The sequence below is a fragment of the Nicotiana tabacum genome, chromosome 19 (assembly GCF_000715075.1).
Source record: "Nicotiana tabacum cultivar K326 chromosome 19, ASM71507v2, whole genome shotgun sequence".
NCBI classification, from domain to species: Eukaryota; Viridiplantae; Streptophyta; class Magnoliopsida; order Solanales; family Solanaceae; genus Nicotiana; species Nicotiana tabacum.
This window is the reverse complement of record NC_134098.1, coordinates 137,462,861-137,483,788: the sequence shown is the minus strand read 5'-3', so window position 1 is coordinate 137,483,788 and position 20,928 is coordinate 137,462,861. Positions and strand designations below refer to the sequence as shown.

General features: G+C 40.4%; 1 protein-coding gene across 1 annotated transcript; it reads right to left on the bottom strand.

Annotated features, from left to right (window-relative positions):
• Positions 1–1,708: 1,708 nt before the first annotated feature.
• Positions 1,709–4,109, bottom strand: LOC107761359 (peroxidase 43-like). The gene is made up of 4 exons (XM_016579588.2): positions 3,581–4,109; positions 3,257–3,439; positions 2,974–3,136; positions 1,709–2,141 (listed from the first exon to the last, which is right to left on the bottom strand). The coding sequence occupies exons 1-4, from the start codon at positions 3,776–3,778 to the stop codon at positions 1,723–1,725; spliced, it is 963 nt and encodes a 320-aa protein (XP_016435074.1). The 5' UTR covers positions 3,779–4,109; the 3' UTR covers positions 1,709–1,722.
• Positions 4,110–20,928: the final 16,819 nt, after the last annotated feature.

Here is a 20,928-nt window from a genome sequence, read left to right as displayed (position 1 = left end):
AAAGCATAAACTACGGGCTCAGGCCCAAATATGCATAAAGCATATAAACTACGGTCTCAGGCCCAAATACAGGTGTTTAACATTAATTTAAATAAGGAACTGAGAATCATACTGCAATACGTGATGCTGAAATACTGAATCATATTGAGTTACATGATACTGAAATTCTGAATAGGACTAGACTGATACAAGTATTCATGAACTGATTATGAGAACTGAAGCTTCAACTATTTATAACATGCTGAGTAATCTAGACTAAGACTCATGAGAATCAATCACAAGTCTATATTGATTACGCACTGAGCCCACAACGTTCGAAATGAAAGTCATGAACGAGTTATGAATCTAGAGAATAGAAGTTGTGCAACTATTCAAGGAACTATGCTTAACTTTATTTCTGAGGCAATTGGTAACGTCGTAAAAGAAACGTAGTGTAGGGAGAATCATTAACATTCCCAAACATAGAGAGTTAGCCTCACATACCTTGACTTCCTGCTCTTGAGCGTAATATAACATTCGTCAACCCTTTCAATTTTAATCTACATCAATACAAGTCAAAGGGATTCCATATTAGCAATAATACTCATGTTTTGGTCACTTAGACATTTTATCAAACACTTTATGGGCGTAAAGCCTCATAACCTTCATTAATGATATTTCTACACCCAACAACCCATTCTCTTGCTCCAAGATAAATTCTAAAATCTCAAATTGTTATAATCAACATCATTCTTCATCACCCATAAGATAAACAATACCCATAATCAATAATCAACAACCAACAACCCAAATCTATAACCGTTCATGCTTTTCTATCAAACTCATCAACTCATATCTCATGGACTTAGAGTCTATAATCATTAATCCAATGCTATAATCAATTAGAGGGTGAAGATATTATATTTTGACGTTCAATCCTTTTGAATTCGAATTCTAGGGTTTCTTCTCTCAACAATGATGTCTCGATCAAATATCTAATGATTTGGAGGGTTTACCCATATTAATAATGTGTTGGGGAATTGAAATTAACTTAGAATCACCATTAGAACTTACCTTGGATGGTGGAGAGACCTTTGAGGAGTTAGGTTCTTGAGAGCTTCCCTTTCTAGAGTAAGTTTTTATGTTTTGGGGTGTGGGGGACAAAGTAGGGCTTTAGAAATGATTCCCGGGTGCGCTCCCGCGCACCTGGATGCGCATCAGGGCAGTAGCACTGCCACAAGTGCGCGGCCGCGCACGGGACCATCTGGGCGTGCATACTGCGCATTGTCCAGTAAAACACACATAACATCTTACTCAGAAATCCATTCGGGCTCCACAATATATCGTTGGAAAGTTATTTCAAAGAGCTACAACCTTAATGTTTTACGTTTTCTCAATTTCCCAACAGATTTGTACGATATCCTTCAAGAAGACAGATATTCCATAAACTTAGTCGATTTTATCAAATCTTATGCACCTCACTCTCCGTGTTGATTGCAAAATAACTCTTTTCACCTTTACTCATTCCGATATGACTTCATATGTCTAAGATGTCACATTAATACTAATTTAACACGTCCACACCTAGTTCGAATTTACGGAGTGCTACACTTCTCTTCTCAGATCGTTGGATTCTGACATTGCACACTCCAAAATGAACCATTAAGTTTCCACAACATACAAAGTAAAATGCTTAAGCAAGACCCAATGAGAAGGTACGACTAGTAATTACAATTATATCAATCAAAAAGCTGAACACACACGTCTAATTGTTCCTTGAAATCCAGTTAGCACATTAATTCTACCCATTTTCACCATTGCATTGGCAAAATCAGCCTCAAATGATATCCCTAAAAATGGGCTAAACATCCCAAAGTAAGAATCCACAACACTCCTTGTTACCACATCTTCATATAAGCTAGCATCAGATTGTAACACAGCAAAACCATTCCTAATATTCTGCAAAATTTGGTTGTCAAAAGCGTCGCTGCTGCCTTGATCTATCGGTAATCGGACATTAACGTTTCCATTTTGTGGGCAAGTAGTCATTAATTCTGGTAGGAGACTGGGATTTATTGATGGATCAGAACCTCCCCCAGGGAAGAAATTGTAAAGCCTTTTGGTCATGAAGAAACATGCTGTGGTACCTATTGTATGTGCAGCTGCAAATTCATCATTTCTCTTAATTATGATAATTAATTGGATAAAACTGCTTATAATAGCGTAATGAAATCAAAGGAACATAAGAATCATGCATGTGTAAATAATTGGTGATTGTATTCTGGATATCAAGAATATCATGTGTAAATTGTTTTTTACGTGGTCCATTTCCTAATTAAGCGATCTCGTGATCTTCAATTACTAAACACTAGCTATTTCCCATTTTCACCGCTCAGAAAGGAAAGATATGCCTTTCTTTTTTCTTATTTTGTCGCATTTACTGACCAAGGGTGAAGAATTTCATCTGACTGCATTGACTTAACCTACTTATAATAACTCATTTTCCAAGTGAATTTAATAACTAAAATGAATTGAATGGTGTATAAGACAAAGGTGAAAGTCACAATTACCTTAAAATCTGGCTTAAGGATTTAATTAAGAAGCCCAAAATATAGTACTCCTATTTAAATAGAAAGCTCCAAAATCGTGGCTTAGCTAATGACAATATAAGTTCACATCCCTTCAATGTCTACCAACCTACAAAACCCACAATCTCTGCATGTACATATGCATTACTGAGTGTGACTATCAGTGCTGTGTTGTGTTGTGTTGTGTGTGCGTGCGCATGTTTGTGGTTTTTTCTCTCGGTTTTCTAGGTCGGTGTAAAGCAAAAGCAAATTCAAAATCTAAAGTTAGTAAATTCAGAATTCATATGATATTACTATATGTAGACAAATTCTTTTTTCACACGTGTACGTATGGTTCGAGCACGAAGTAATAAGTTCAATTAAAACCACAAGGAAATAAAAAATGAAATTATAAGAGAGAGTGTACCACTGAGCACAACAAGGTCTTTCTCAGAGAGGCCTTTGTCAAAGAACTTAGCTTTTAATATCTGAATGGAATCGCTGATGTCCGGCATATTTTCTGCTAATGATAAATTTGATATCACTCCATCTCTTCTTCCTGTTTCCACCTCATATGAAGGTCCATTCGCCTGTTGCCACCACATATGTTAGTATAAACAATAAAGGAAAAAGCTACAAATTTGTTCAACAGTGTAGTTAATGAACTGAAACATAACTGATGAGACAATTCAATTAAAAAAATAATTTACCAAAACAACAGCATCCCTAGCAGCCAAAGCAACAATATCAGCACAAGACACAACACCAGGACACATTGCTTCTACTTGTGCTTTGGCTCTTTCTATCACTTCAAAACCTCCTACCCCTTGATGTCCAAATGCATGCCTCTCTGCATTATCTCCATTATCTATCAATATTGATCCATCACACCCCTGTACATCATCAAAAATAACTATAATTTCACAACTTTCGTCTCGAATCACTTACACATATGTAAAAAAGAATTCTACTATTTATTATGAACTTACTGACTCTAAATTTTGAATTCGCTAGAATTTATTAAAAATGATGACCTGAACAAAACAGTCGTGGAAATGAAGCCTAAGCAAGACGGGAGCAATATTTTGGTTGGAGGCAGCAACTTCACGTATAACAGCACTAACAATGGGCTCAACATTAGGACATGTGCTGCCATAAAAACCAACTCTTAGTTGGCCTTGTGAGATCCCTGCTAGATAGCTAAAAATTACAATGAAAAATACAAGTACCATTGTGTAGAAAGTATTTAATTGGGTAATTGTAGTGAATTCTTGGAAATAAAAAAACAAAGAATCAAGTAAAAGGTGGTCAGAATGTTGGAAGCAGGAGAGTAATATGATTTATGAAATGGTAGTACACCCAAAAAGAGAAGATCGAGATAAAGAGAAAATGGAGGAGGTGATGTACCTGCTATCCACTATATTTCTACAAAAAAAATTCTTTATTTTATACTCCCTCTTACCACACTTAAGTGAATTAAGAGATGGCAATGTGTCAAGCGCCAAGTTGCATGATTTTGGGGGTTTCCTTTTCTTTCTTGAATTTTCTTCTACTTCATCCCATTTTTTCATAAGTCATTAATTTTAAAGATGATACTCCCTTCGCTTCATTTTATACGACGGTTGGAAAACTATTCTTAGAAATTATGGTCCTATATATATATCATGATATTTCCATATATTATTAAGTAAAGAGATAAGAATTTAAAGTTAAAATGTTTTAAAGTATAAAATTGTATCTTTTTAAAAACCGATTAATAAGAAAAAATGTGACGGAACAAAGGAAATATGGAGTAAAGTTTTTGTTATTATTGTAATTGAGTTAACTGCTGTAAACATCGAACGAGTGCCAAAATAGATGAATAATCCAACTGTCAGTAGAGGGATTCACGTGTAGATACACAACATATAGATTTTTGGGTTTTTGGACCTTTATGGGCTGGATGAAGCCATTTAAGTTTCTCTGTTTTGTATAGTGGTGCTACAGTTATTACTCTCTCCGTTTCATTATAGATGAAATAGTTTAACTTGGCACGAAATTTAAGGAAAAAAAAAGACTTTAAAAACTTATTGTCTTAAAAACTTAAAGGGTAAAAGTTTTGTAGGGTCATGATATTTGTGTGGTTATAAAAACTTCTCATTAAGAGTAAAATAGATAAAATAAAGAGTTTAAAGCTGAATTATTACCAATTATAGAAATGTGTCATTCTTTTTGGACCAAAAATGTATTTCCATGTTTACAACCTCACTTTTTTCCTTCTTTGGAAGGCATTCCAACCCAATACTTAGAACCTCCTCAATGATAAATCAAGTATAAGAGGTTAATAACTAGAAATTACTTCGCTGAAACACATATTTTAGCAAATCATGAGTAATAGTTTTCTTATTTTAACAATTGAGGAAAACGTTAAATCTAATATTTCAAAAGTCATTTTAAGTATCTCTATACAGCTTTATGTAATAAAGTATCTCTTATATGATAGGAGTATTTATTTGAGGGGAGAAGGGAATGTGATATTCTCCGTAATAACGATAGTCAACAATATTGTTCACCCTCAAAATCGGATAACAATTGAATTTATACGCGGTCTTAAGGATACGTGATCTATTTGATACAAAGCAAGAAATCAGATTTAATGTGGAAGTAATCAATGGAAAGATAATTGCAAACCACGCAAGTTGAACAACCTAGGCCTTGTGAGTTTAATCTCCTTCGACCTTAGATATAATATTATTGAAGCCGGAATGGTATGAATAAAGCTAGAAACAATAGTATGTTGTTCTTTTAAGTATGTTACAATGCCTGCCCATGAATTACTGAGTTCCCATTATATATTAAGGGAGATCTTCCTTTTAAGACATTATTTTATAAAAAACATAAGTCCTTGATTTTGTAGACCGTTGGCCCCTTTTTTTGACTTAATCTTGTGATTTCTGCCATAATAATTGGTTAATGTCGAGAATCACGGATCCTTGTCGGATGAGTTGGCGAAGCTTTTCTTCGAGGCCGTTAAAAGCAGGATCGGTCGTGCCTTCGGTAAACTCGAGGGCAAAGCTGATGGTCTTGATGGCATGTTTTGACGATACTTTTAGGTCCAACAATATCATATTCCGATCTTGGCTGACCATGTCGAACTTCGAACCTCGATATCGAGCTCGGTTTCATCCATAACTTCGATCTCTTATAGATGTGTCTAGCCTGGCCTACCGTTCCAGATGCTCGATCAAGCATCGAGCTCGGTTTTACCCATATACAGATAGTTCCCTCATTTTTTGGAGAGTAGGCCATGAAAAACTATGTGAACCCTTGGTTCTCACTTCGATAAATCATGACGTAAGCAAAAAAAAGTAACTGAAATATCCCGTCGGTCCAATCTTCAAGGCATTAAATGTGTGTCAGTTGACGGTCGGCCACTTCGAGAGGTGAACCACCGCTTGAGAAACCTATAAATATCTTTCAATCCGTTTATTAGAACTTTTACACTAAAATTCTTCTTATGTTCTAAAAAAACTTCACCACCTTCACCTTCTGGTTTTCTAACTGTTAGACTTAAAGCTTTCCTTACCGGCAATTTCTTTTCTTTATTTTCTATAAAACAAATGGCAAAGTCTTCAAAGTCTGTTCCTAAAAAAGAAACACCTTCTTCTTCTTCAAAACCATCTGAAAATGTTCCACACGCTGCTATTGAGGAACCACCTCTGAGGTCGTATATCCCTGCTGGGTGCCCAACCGTGGATGACTTCAAGGTTGAGAATACGCCTATGGTACCGGGTCGGTGTGAGCCAGTCTCGAGGTACATATGTACGATTATAGCTAGTATCCTCGATAAAGTCAAAAAGGACTGCAACTGGAAAGATAAACTCCTAGTGGTTCCTACCCCCGAGGAGTCGATCACCACCTATATGAAGGGTTTCTTAAGTGTTTACACTTACCCTTTCATGCTAGGTCCTTTAGACTCGGTTATCATAGCTTTTTGCAAAAGGTATGAGGTGGCGCTCGGGAAGATACATCTTTCATTTTTTAGGATCGTTATTCTGCTTTGATTCTTTGTGAGCAAGGTCGAGGGGTGTCCATTTACCATCGATCATCTCATGCGCATGTACAACCCTCGACTTTACCGAGGAGGATTAATCAAACTCGCACGCCGAGCCACTAAGACCTTGTTCTCGAGTATCGATGAGGATCGGGACCGGGGCTGGCTTGGTTAATTTGTTCGAGTGAGGACCTCGGACTTAATTCCGGCTATGGACATGCCATTTTCAGAGAAATGGAACATGAAACGTAAGTATGATTTTGCCTTTAGTATTTCTTTTATTGCTTGTCATTTCGTTTGTTTCTCATCGATGTTATGTGATGCAGTTGTCGCCCAAATGTCGGACGTCATTCCTGAACTTAAAGAGTGGGTTGAGGGCATCGTGACATGGAGACCTTACTTTGAGTGCTTATGGCATGAGCTCTCGAAGGGCCGATGGGAGGCCGGTAATCATGATAAGAGTTTTTCCCTAATAACATATTTGATCTTATTTTCTCATCATTGGTCTCTGATCCGTTATATTTTCTTTTTGCAGGTTTACCAAAAGACATCGAAATGAGGCCTCTATCAGCTGATGACGACATACACGCTGATCCCCCTACTCCGAAGCAGGATAAAGAGGAGAAGAAAAGAAAAGCTCTGAGTCCCTCGAACCCTGAAAAGAAAAGACCTCAACGACTGGCGCGCAAAACCAAAGATGCCAGCGCTCGGGAGCTCTCACCGGACTCACTCCATCAGTTGAGGGATGTGTCCGAAGAAAAAGAAGAAGATTCTAATCTGGTGGCCCGTGTGAGAAATGGTTCTAAACTGGCTCAAGCCATGGAGGTCGTAGAAGAAGTAGCAGCCGAAGCCTCCGAACCAGGGAGGGCCGAGACCGTTTTTCCCCGAGTTGGGGAAGTTGACAAAGGGAATTTGGCCGGTACTTCCCGGTCAGAAGATAATATGCCTAAGGAGGCGCTTGGCGTGATTGACCTCTTTGGGTTGCCTTCTTTTACCGATTCAATGATAAACGAGGCCTAGACCATGATAGGTAACCTCGGCGAAGGGGCCCAAGGAGCAGTAGATTCTCTTCACCACTTCTTCGATGGCTTGGATTCTACCGCCTCGGAGGATGTTACCGGATTGGGCGACTTGCCGGTACCAAAAAAGGCATCTTCCTCGGGAGCCGACGGGTCCTCTTCGAGCCCAAAATTAGTGAATCAGTTCCCAGTCCCGAGTGTTGATCCTACTCGGAGATGGGCAATTTATATGTCCATCCCGGAGGATGCCCGGGTTCTTTCTGCCCCGGTGGGGATTGCCAGTTACCTTCAGTGCTTGGTGACCGAAGAGGATCAAACCAAAATGAACGAGGTAGAGGCACCCTGCCTATTCAACGAAGCTCAACAGGCGCTGAATCGGGTAATTTCGAATGACCCTTTATTATGTATTTAGCTTTAATCATGAATAATCATAATGTTTTCCTTTGTGTTTCCAGGCCTCGGTACTTCATCACGAGGCCTTTCTTCGATACCAGGAGGAGTCAAAGCGTTACGAGGCTGAGGCCCGTGAGCTTGCTGAAAAGAGGGACGCTTACAAGCTCCTTAGTGAAAAATCCCAAGCTGAGCTTGAAGCGGCTCGTAGGGAACATACCGACCTGGTCGAGCAGGTAAGGAGAGTTTTTGAAGTTAGTGATGACAAGTTCGACTCAGTAGCTAATAATCCGAACACACATGTTTTGAATAAACTTATCGTGATCGAGCAACTCCGAGGTGAGGTGGATACGGTCAAAGCCGAGACCGAAGAGTGGAAAAAGAATATGGATCACCTGGCCTCGAAGAAAGAGATTGCTCAGGCACAGTTGGCTTCAGCTGAGGCTCAGATTCGGGCTACAAAGGAGAAGAATTTGGCGCATGCCAAAACAATCGAGGGACTCCAATCTCAGCTGAACTCGGTTGTTTTTGGTCAAGAGAATCTGGCCAAGGAGCTCGAGGCTACCAAGTTAGAGGTCATCACGGACAAGACTGAGGCTGATAAAAAGGTGGCCCAGTTCAAGGTTGATATCGAGGCTATTCAGGAGCAGGCAAAAAATATGGTGAAGCATGCGAGGTGGGAATCCCGAAGGGATGCCCTTGAGGGAGTCCATGCTCAGAACTTTGACATATTGACCGAAATCAAGAACGCCAAGATATGCGAAGCCAATGCCCGAAAGCTGGCTTTTCCCGAGGAAGATTCCGAGGTGTCTGAAGAGTTGGGTGAGTTTAATGGTGAAGAAGACCCCGTAGGCGGCGACGTAGCCCCCGATGAGGATTAGGCCATTTTTTGTCTTTTGTACTAGCTTTTTGTTGAGGTCGTTCAGCCATTGTAAAAAACATGCATCGGGGCTATTCAGTCCTTGTAAATAAATTTTGATATATATGTATGGCTTTTCCCTTCTATGGCTTTTGAACTTTTCTTTTGCTTTTCTATTTGTGTTCGTAAAGGTTGAAATGCCTTAGCATGAAATAGTTAGGTTATGTTCGAAGGTTCAACCAAACCTTGCTTTTATCGCCGCTTTGGGTTAAGGCGTTGTAGGGGTTTGGTGTTACCGATAATGTTTCCCCGAAATATCCTAGGTTTATAGCCTTGTCGAGGGTAGCCTTTAGAACTGGTTATAAAAAAGAATTTTTCGAAGGCCTTGTTTTTGTTAGGGGTCTCGGACGGCTCCAAGACGAGTTAATATGACCGTAACCTTTTAGATCAGGCGTCGCCCAGTGGGCTTGCTATCCCAAGTTATCTGGCCATGCCTAAGATAACAATCCCCGAGCAGGGGTGGCCGTAGCCTTAAAAATTCGGGCGTTGCCTAATAGGTCTTTTGCCCCTATAATATGATAGCTCGGACCGTCCGAGATTGTTTTCGATCGGCAGTCCCCCGAGTGAATGTTCGAACTCGGATTTGAGATGGCCCTTGGGCTCGATTGATAATCCCTGAGTAAAAGTTTCGAACTCGGATTATGGTGACCCTTGGGCTCGATACCCTTAAGGGACCGGGAGTAGGAAATTCCTTAAACAATGTGATATCAAAAACAAGAAGAGTCTTATTTTTTATTCTTGTGCGCAATGATTGTATATGTATACGTGTTTTGTGTCAGGGCTCGATCAATCTGTGTGGTCATGGTTCAATTTGACCGTTTGGCCATTACAATAAATCCTATTGATCGAGCCCCACCGATCACGGAGTTTCTTTCATTGTTAAAGTCGATATCTGAGGGATATTGCCTTCTCGAATGGTATTGTGATCATTATCACCGGTTCATAACCAGCCTTCAATTCTAACTTAGCACGATTTACTTGTTGCCTTGTTAAAAACCTTGCCAAAAAACCCATTGGGAACAAAACGGTTCAAGGAAAAAAGAGTGCAACGCATGCTTTCAGACCTAGGACTTCGTATCATCCTTTGTTGGTTACCTGCAAGTGTTAGCTTGAAATATAAAAAATAGAAGAAAGAATCGGGGGCGTACCTTAGCAATAATATCGCTTTAAGTGGGTTATATTCTAGTTGTTCGGTAATTGCTCGTTGTTCATTGTTCCGAGCTTATAGGATCCTTTGTCGGTGATCTCGATAACTCGGTATGACCCTTCTTAGTTCGGCCCTAATTTCCCTTCGTTCGGGTTTCGGTGCTTAGTGTGACTTTACTTAGTACCAACTCCCCTGTATTGAAGTGTCAAAGGATGTCCCTTCGATTGTAATATCTTTCGATTTGTTGTTTCTCGGCGGCCAGTTGGACGAGGGTGGCTTCTCGCCCTTCGTCCAATAACTTAAGGATCGTACTCATTGCCTCGTCGTTCTATTCCTTTGTTGCGTATCAGAATCTGATGCTTGGTTCTCCAACCTCGACCGGCATTAAAGCTTCAGTACCATAAACCAAAGAAAACGAGGTGGCCTTGGTACTAGACTTCGAGGTTGTTCGGTATGCCCATAGGACCTCAGGTAGCATTTCCTTCCATTTTCCTTTGGCATCGGTTAGCCTCTTTTTAAGGCTTTGGAGTATAGTTTTGTTGGTAGATTCATCTTGTCCATTCCTACTAGGGTGATAAAGTGTCGATAGGTTTTTTTTATGTTATTATCTTCAAAGAATTTGGTCACTTTGCTTCGATGAATTGTTTCCCATTGTCGCATACAATCTCGGCTGGTATCCCAAATCGGCATATGATATGGTCCCAAATGAAATCGATAACTTCCTTCTCCCTGACCTGTTCATATGCATGGGCTTCTGCCCATTTAGAAAAGTAGTCAATCATAAATAATATAAATTGGGCCTTACCAGGTTCCCATGGAAGGGGGCCGACGATATCCATCCCCCACTTCATGAACGGCCCTGGAGAAAAAACTGAATGCAGCAACTCCCTAGGTTGATGAATCATCAGAGCGTATCTTTGACATCCATCAAATTTTTGGATGAATTCCTTTGCATCTTTTTCCATGTCGATCTAGTAATATCCAACCCTGATTATTTTGTGAACCAATAATTCGGTGCCCAAATGATTTCCACAGGTACCTTTGTGGATGTCCCTCAGAATGTACTCTGTATCCCACAGCCTTAGACATATTGGAAATGGGCCATCGAATGATCTTCTGAACAGGGTTCCATCTTCGGATAGGCTTAATCGGGTTGCCTTTGTATGCAAGGCCCACGATTCTTTTGGGTCCGAGGGCAGCTTTCCGTTCCTGAGATATTCCACGTACTTGTTCCTCCAGTCCCAAGTTAAGCTCGTCGAGTTGATATCGGCATGGCCTTCTTCCACCACCAATCTCATAAGTTGCACGACTTCACCCTAGTTGAACTCGTTGTCTTCGATTGACGATCCTAGGTTAGCAAGGGCATCGGCCTCGCTGTTTTGATCCCGAGATACATGTTTTAAAGTTCATTCCTTGAACCGATGTAACGTCACCTGTAATTTGTCTAAGTATATCAGCATTCATTCTTCCCTAACCTCGAACGTTCCATTAACTTGGTTTACCACAAGGAGGGAGTCGCACTTAACTTCGATCACCTCCACTCCCAAGCTTTTGGCTAGTTCGAGACCTGTAATCATGGCCTCATATTTGTCACACCCCTTTTTATCCCCCACAAAAGATAAATATCTGTTATGGATTGTGGGTTAAAGAGTTTTTCCAATTAAAGTGATAATTTTGAAATAGGAATTATTTTATTTACAGAGTCGCCACTTGGAATTAAGTTTTTGGGTGTTCCAAGTCACCTTTTATTTGAATCCCTAGTCAAACGAAGGTTTGACTCTATTATTATTGTTCTGCGAAAACAAAGTCTGGGTAAGAAATTCTGTTGACCGAGGAGAAGGTGTAAGGCATTCCCCGAGTCCTATGGTTCTAGCACGGTCACTTTATTGGCTACATTTGGCATGAATTAATTTTGGATAAACCGTGAATTATAAGATTCTCATGCTTTTACCTAACCGCTTTTATTTCTTGATCATTAGATTTATTAAAGAATATTTTTGGATAATATTACATTGTTATAACCATGCTACGCAAGCGGATGCATGATTGAAAACAAAATTTATTAATTTATCATAATCTCACTTTGCAAGCGAACCTGAAATCATGACAATCAATTATTTGTAGTGCTTTTACTTTTGAGAAAATTGCTACATTTGTACTTGAGAAATTAATTTGAAAAATTTATTAAATGTCATTACCGCGCTACGCAAGCGAGTCGGTGGTTATGACAAAAATAATTAAACCTAAAAGAGAAGGCATGATATTTGTTTGCAAAGCTAATTATTGAATGTAAGAATCACGCTACGCAAGCGAATCCGTGATCGTGTTAAAATTATTAACGCACGTGATGAAGAATTCACTGGCCTTCTATTTTAAAAGTGCTTTAAGTCATATAACTATTTAAAGAGAATAGATCTTTGAAATTAATTGATAAAACCCTTTATGTTTGAAAATTGGGCTAGCTTTTTATCAACTTAAGAATGGAATGATTTGGAGATTTTGGCGGTTAAAATAGCATTGGGACCACTATGATTTTAAAATAACTATTTTTTCAATTCTAAGTGCAAGAAACCAACTGCCGCAAATCACTTTCTTTCTTCCCATTCTCTTTTTTATTTATTTATGAAAAATGTAGATTATTTATTTAGTTTCAGCCTTCTTTAGATTTTTCTGCCCCCTTTCGTGTGTGTTTGTGAGTGTATGTGATATAACTTAATGATCTCATACCTATTTGGCCTAATAGATTTATATTTGTTTAAATAAAATGTTATTCTTACATAGAACTAAAATTTAGCCAAAGTTCACCAAGAATCTTTACACCAATATAATCTCAAAGACAAACCCCTATCCCAAGTAGAAAAGAAATAATGTATTGATACCGTAATCTTATCAAACCTGCATACATATTCTACTTTATGAAGAGATTTAGATTTCGATATCCATGAGAAATAAACTTAAACTAACATGAGAGTCAGGATAGTTACATGAATCTGACAAGGTATTTGAACCCAAATGATAGAAAATATTCTTGGTTAATTTCATATTATACTACCACTAACATGAGTAAAACAAAATTATACAGAATTTTGTAAAGAAGACTGATCTAGAAGAAAGTGAGCAAAAATCATTCACTAGTCGAACTTGGATGGTACTCTAACAACAATAGATATCTAAGCATCAAACAATAATTTTTAATTATAAACACAGAACAATCAAGAAAATAATCTTGTTCATCGCAATAAATATTCAACTAAAAAAGAAGATTCAAGTGTTACCTTTTTGCGAAGATTTCACAATAAAGTAACAGCTGCAATCTATTTGCAGAGACTTAAGAACAGCAAGGTGGCCTAGGCCGCGGATTCGAAGGCAAACAAAAGTGATGGACTTTATCCAAACTCACAGCTATCAAACACAGATCAAAACCAACAGCAACATCAGTGTAGCAACCCAGAAGACACCTTGAAACTCGACAGTTTTTTTTAAATAGGAAAGAACTACACACTAACTTCAAACTTTTTATATTTTTCTGGAAGATTTTTGCTCTTAGTTTCAGCCTTCTTTAGATTTTTCTGTCCCCTTTCGTGTATGTGAGTGAGGTCAAAATTTGTGGGTGGAGGAGGAAGAAGGTGAGATAGGCGGCTAGGTTGAAGAAGGTTGCTCCCCCTCTTTTGTTTTGGTGTAGAAGAGAGATCCTCCGTTCTTGGAGGAAGTTTGGTGTGCTTTAATTTGGGGTATGGGGTTTGTGAGTGGGGGACAAAGCATGTGGGACAAGCATGGGGGACAAAGCATGGGGGGACAAGTATGGGGGGACAAGCATGGGGGGACAAGCATGGGGGACAAAGAAAGGTTGAGTGGGGACACGTCTGGGAAGCGGGAAATATTCAAGCACGGTCAAAAATTAGGTGCTCACAGCATTCTCCTCTTTGCTTGAAAACATTAAAAGTTTTCAGGCAAAGATAAAGTGAGTTGTGTGACTAAGTTTTGACCATATCGTTATTCAAAAGAGGAAGAAAATAAAAGAAAAAGGTGCAACCGAGTCCTGGTTTTGGACAGCCTACATATCCCGGGTTATAAGGGAATCAGGTCGCGTGTAGTTCAAGGAAAGTGATGGAATGATGATTTGGAGAGTCGAGTAAGGTTCCGTCGAGGCTCCGGTCCGCGGTCTTGCTATTACATCAAAATTGAAAGAAACTAAACAAGCCTATCAACTATGAGTTACAAGATTCCTATCTATAAGTCTTTTGAAGCTTGATCTTGAATCTTGACTGGTTGTTCATGCAAGCTCTGATCTGAACCTTGATGCTTGCTAGCTGTAAGTGCTAGTTCATTCTTCTACGGCTTCTTCTGAGCAAAACGGGAAATGTGAAGCTCGTAACTTCAGTCATGTCTTGAGTAGTCCATATCCTTTCCATCTGCTTCTGCATTTGGATTCACTTCTTTTCCTTTTCTTTTCTTTATTCTGGATTGAGACTTTTTATTTTTTTCATCTCAAACACTGTGCCTCGCGGTAAAATCTGCTCAGACATCACAACAAACAAACGAATAAAATTTTTCTGCCCCAGTTTTCACTAGGAAAATTTCGTGAGTTATTGTAACAAAAATTCTAAACTACTTCTTTATTGAAAGAAATAAAAGAACAAGAATGGTGTACCCTGAAAAAGGTCATGATCCCAAAAGAATGTCTCAACTAAGTATTGGTGTTCCTTATGTCGGGAAAATGTGGCAAGGGAATGGGATGCCCTATATTGGCAATGATATCAGGGAGTGGTATACCATGCATTTAAACTCAAATCAACTAGGGAATAAAGTATCCTGTATTGGAGAACACAGCTAGGGATTGGTGTAACCTATACTGGTAAGGAGATCGGGGATTGGTGTACCCTATACTGAAAAGGAAACGTAACCAGGGGTTGGTGCCATGTATTACTGAAAAGGAAATGTAACCAGGGGTAGGTGCCCTGTATTACTGGGAAAAAGAATGTTGAATCCCCTTGGTGAAAAAGTTCTACCTGGGTTAAACTATGAAAAACAAAACTGGACAAAGAGTACTTCCACCCGGAAATGTGAGCTGGATCCCCATAGGTGAAACGATTCTACCTGAGTTAAGCTACGTAAAACATTTTGAGTGAATAGTACTTTTACCCGGAACTATGAGTTGGATCCCCCTAGGCGAAAAGGTTCTACCTGGGTTAAGAGACGAAAAGCAAGCCTGGGCAAAGAATACTTCTACCTGGAAATATAAGCTGGATCTCCTTAGGCGAAAAGGTTCTACCTAGGTTAAGCTACGAAAAGCAACCTGAGCGAATAGTACTTCTACCCGGAACTATGAGCTGGATCCCCCTAGGCGAAAAGGTTCTACCTGGGTTAAGCTATGAAAAGCAAGCTTAGGCGAAGAGTACTTCTACCCGGAAATATGAGCTAGATCCCCCTAAGCGAAAATGTTCTACCTGGGTTAAGCTACAAAAAATAGCCTGAGCGAAGAGTACTTCTACCCGGAACTATGTGCTGGATCCCCCTAGGCGAAAAAGTTCTACCTGGATTAAGCGACGAAAAGCAAGCCTGGGCAAATAGTACTTCTACCCGAAAATATAAGCTGGATCCCCTTAGGCGAAAAGGTTCTACCTAGGTTAAGCTACATAAAACATCCTGAGCGAAGAGTACTTCTACCCGGAACTATGAGCTGGATCCCCCTAGGCGAAAAGGTTCTACCTGGGTTAAGCTACGTAAAACATCCTGAGCGAAGAGTACTTCTACCCGGAATTATGAGCTGGATCCCCTAGGCGAAAAAGTTCTACCTGGGTTAAGCTACGTAAAACAACTTGAGCGAAGAGTACTTCTACCCGGAACCATGAGCTGGATCCCCCTAGGAGAAAAGGTTCTACCTGGGTTAAGCTACGAAAAAACAACCTGGGCGAAGAGTACTTCTACCCGGAACTATGAGTTGGATCCCCCTAGGCGAAAATGTTCTACCTGGGTTAAGCGACGAAAAGCAAGCCTGGGCAAAGAGTACTTCTACCTGGAAATATAAGCTGGATCCTCTTAGGCGAAACGGTTCTACCTAGGTTAAGCTACGAAAAGCAACCTGAGTGAATAGTACTTCTACTCGGAACTATGAACTGGATCCCCCCTAGGAGAAAAGGTTCTACCTGGGTTAAGCTATGAAAAGCAAGCTTAGGCGAAGAGTACTTCTACCCGGAAATATGAGCTGGATCCCCCTAAGCGAAAATGTTCTACCTGGGTTAAGCTACAAAAAACAGCCTGAGCGAAGAGTACTTCTACCCGGAACTATGTGCTGGATCCCCCTAGACAAAAATGTTCTACCTGGGTTAAGCTACAAAAAAACAGCATGAGCGAAGAGTACTTCTACCCGGAACTATGTGCTGGATCCCCCTAGGCGAAAAGGTTCTACCTGGGTTAAGCGACGAAAAGTAAGCCTTGGCAAAGAGTACTTCTACCCGGAAATATAAGTTGGATCCCCTTAGGCGGAAAGGTTCTACCTAGGTTAAGCTACATAAAACATCCTGAACGAAGAGTACTTCTACCCGGAACTGTGAGCTAGATCCCCCTAGGCGAAAAGGTTCTACCTGGGTTAAGCTACGTAAAACATCCTGAGCGAAGAGTACTTCTACCCGGACCTATGAGCTGGATCCCCCTAGGCGAAAAAGTTCTACCTGGGTTAAGCTACGTAAAACAACTTGAGCGAAGAGTACTTCTACCCGGAACCATGAGCTGGATCCCCCTAGGCAAAAAGGTTCTACCTGGGTTAAGCTACAAAAAAACAGCCTGGGCGAATAGTACTTCTACCCGGAACTATGAGCTGGATCCCCCAATGCGAAAAGATCTACCTGGGTTAAGCTACGTAAAACAACCTGAGCGAAAAGTACTTCTACCTGGAACTATGAGCTGGATCCCCCTAGGCGGAAAGGTTCTACATGGGTTAAGCTACGAAAATGAGAAGTGAGGACAGTAGTGATGCATGCTGAAGATTTTAAGGAGCTTACATTTGGTGACATTCGTCCTTTGAGAACCGCCATCCTGCACGCTTATTTTACTTTTCTTTTTTGAAAATTTGTGAGTTTTTAAAGTGGTGGTCGGTTTGTGGCCTTGATGCACTGAGTAGTTTGAGTTCACGGACACCCCATTGTCGAAGAACTGATTCTATCAGAGTGGTACCGAGATTCTCGGATACTTTGTATCATTTTCTGGAGACTTTGTCTTTCTAACGTCTCCCCTGGCTGTTTTATACCCGGATGTCCACGGTACTGTTAACCCTTGTATCTAAGGCAAAGCAATTTTTCTTTAAAATCAAACTTAGTTGTTTTGCACTCAGAACCAATTTGTGTATGTAGTGCTTATCAACTTTTCCCATGAAGCAAGTCTTGCTTAGGCGACCTTTTCAGTTTCTTTGAGACACTTTGTCCGCCTTATCAAAAGAGATCACAGATGGATTCCTGCCTTCGTCAATGCCGTATATGCTCCAAATTATGCTCGGTATTACGGGAAAACTGTAGACAGTTTTGCAGCTATTTTTGCTTTGCTTTTGATGCAAGATTAGATCGAAAGGGAATCTAAGAAAAAATATGGAAAAGAATAGAAGAGCAATTGGAAATAAAAGGTGTCCCTTTCGGGAAGAGAAATAAGGAGACTTATCTGGGGATATGTGCCGACTTCAATGAATCATGACATGCATTTTGGACTAGACGCCTGATCTGTCTGAGCCGTCTAATTCTCAAAATACGTCGCAAATGTTCATCTTGAAACTGTCTTAGTTGTGCTCATGCCGGAGTATCGAAGACCCTAATTCGGCTAGTAGCGCCCTTTGCGGGTTTTCGCTAACTGACCTCTCTCATTTCTCTAATCACTGTCGCCTTACAGTGCCCATGCGGGTTTTCACCGATAAGACTCTCTCATTTCTTACTAAGATACGACACGCGGAAGGTTGCCCAATGCCCCTGGCATGGGGACTTCAAGTATTCTCAAAGATCGATCAGAAGTTCTAAACAGGAAAAGGCAAAAGAAAACTTGAACTGAATTACAACTTTTGGAACTGTTTCTACAGGAAAAGAAACCGTAAGATAAGAACAAACTTCTGTCCCAGTTTTGGAGTATTGGGAATATGGATTTTTGTTGCAATGGGACCGAACCCAGGGTAAGGCTGCCTACGTATCCTTTCGGAATCAGGTCGGACGTAGTTCAATGACTCAAAAAAAATATTGTTTGACTTCTTCTTCTTTTCTTTTCTTTTCCTTACACAGGTTCCAAAAAATAGAAAACAAGGAAGAAAAATACAGATTAAAAGGGGTAACAAAAGGGTGACACTTGCTTGGAATAGCGAGCAATGGTAACCTTCTTCATCTCGATCTAAGAAAATCATGTGTGGAAGTTCCACAGTGGGTATATATCAGACATAATATCGTTTGACTGCATCTGCATTAATAGTCATGTCTGGTACACATCCTTCTTCATCTACCAAGTGCAAGGCCCCTTTTGGTAACACTTTCTTGATGATGTAGGGTCCTTTCCAGTTTGGGGCGAACTTTCCTTTAGCTTCTACTTGGTGTGGAAGAACGCGTTTCAGAACGAGTTGGCCTACCTCGAAATGCCTTGGACGCATTTTCTTGTTGTAAGCGCGTGCCATGGTATAACTGGCCAAAGCACACTGCTGCTAGCCATTTTTCATCAATCAACATTAGTTGTTCTAATCGGGTCTTTACCCATTCTGTATCTTCAATCTCTGACTCCACAATGATCCAAAGAGAGGGAATTTCGACTTCAGCCGGTATTACAGCTTCCATCCCATAGACCAACAAATAAGGAGTTGCACCAACAGATGTACGAGCAGTCGTGCGGTATCCCAAAAGAGCAAAAGGCAACTTTTCATTCCATTATCTCGAACCTTGGATCATTTTCCTAAGAATCTTCTTGATGTTCTTGTTCGCTGCTTCAACGACTCCATTGGCTTTTGGCCGGTAAGGGGTAGAATGGCGATGCATAATTTTAAATTGCTCGCATACCTCCTTCATCAAATGACTATTGAGATTGGCTGCATTGTCAGTGATAATGGTATTTAGGATACCAAAGCGGCAGATGATGTTGGAATGAACAAAGTCTACCACAGCTTTCTTGGTGACTGCTTTGAAAGTGACGGCCTCCACCCACTTGGTGAAGTAATCAATGGCAACCAAAATGAATCTATGCCCATTTGAAGCCTTTGGCTCAATTGGCCCAATAACATCCATTCCCCATGCAACGAAAGGCCAAGGAGAGGACATGGGATGCAACTCCGAAGGTGGCGAGTGAATCAGGTCACCATGAATCTGGCATTGGTGACACTTGCAACTCCGAAGCCAATAATACCCTGCCCGCAGAATATTCTTCGCCAAAACATATCCATTCATGTGAGGTCTGCATACCTTCGAATGCACTTCACTCATGATCCGCTCAGCTTCTGTGGCATCTACGCATCTCAACAAGTTCAAATCTGGGGTCCTTTTGTACATAATTTCCCCATTCAGGAAGAAACCGCTAGCGAGCCTCCTTATAGTTCTTTTTTGATCTCCCTTGGCGTGCTCTGGGTATTCTCTCATTTTCAGGAATCGTTTTATGTCATGATACCATGGTTCACCATTTGGTTCTGTCTCAATTGTATTGCAGTAACCGTGTTGATTCCGAACTTGGATTTCTAATGGATCGATATGGTGTTTCCCGGATAAGGGAGCATCGAGGCTAAAGTAGCCAAAGCATCGGCTAGCTCGTTGTGAAACCTGGGAATGTACCTGAACTTGATGGATTTGAATCTTTTGCTCAAATCTTGTACACATTGTGTGTATGGAATAAGCTTGATGTCTCGAGTCTCCCATTCACCTTGGGCTTGCCGGATAAGGAAGTCAGAATCTCCCATAACCAATAGTTCATGCACATCCAGATCGAGGGCCATTTTCAAACCCATGATACAGGCTTCGTATTCTGCCATATTATTGGTATAGAAGAACCGAAGTCGGGCTGTTGCAGGGTAATACTGTCCAATAGGTGAGATGAGGATTGCCCCGATCCTAACTCCTTTGATATTGACAGCTCCATCAAAATACATTTTCCATAGAGGTTTGTCGTATGGAACTACTTCCTCTATTGAGTTGACTTCTTCATCTGGGAAGTATGTGGTAAGTGGCTTGTACTCATCATCAACTGTATTCTCTGCCAAATGATCGGCCAGAGCCTGTGCTTTCATCGCGGTGCGAGTGACATAGACGATGTCGAACTCTGTGAGAAAGATTTTCCATTTTGCAAGCCTGCCGATAGGCATTGGCTTTTGGAAGATATACTTCAGAGGATCCATTCTGGATATGAGGTAAGTAGTATAGGCCAAAAGATAATGTCTCAACTTCTGAGCGACCCAAGTCAAGGCACAACATGTCCTTTCTAAAAGGGTGTACTTAACCTCATAATTGGTGAACTTCTTGCTCAAATAATATATCGCTTGTTCCTTTTTGCCTGTCGCATCATGTTACCCCAGAACGCATCCAAAGGAATTATCCATCACCGATAGATATAAAAACAAAGGCCTACCAGGTTCAGGTGGGACCAGTATAGGGGGTTTTGATAGATAATCTTTGATCCTGTCAAAAGCATTTTGGCAATCGTCTGTCCACTTGATTGCAGCATCCTTTTTCAATAACTTAAAGATCGGCTCGCACGTGGTTGTGAGTTGAGCAATGAATCTACTGATGTAGTTCAACCTTCCGAGCAAACTCATGACCTCCTTTTTGTTCTTCGGGGGTGGCAGATCTCGAATGGACTTTATCTTAGATGGATCCAATTCGATGCCTCTCCAACTGACTATAAAATCGAGGAGTTTCCCAGATGGAACTCCAAAT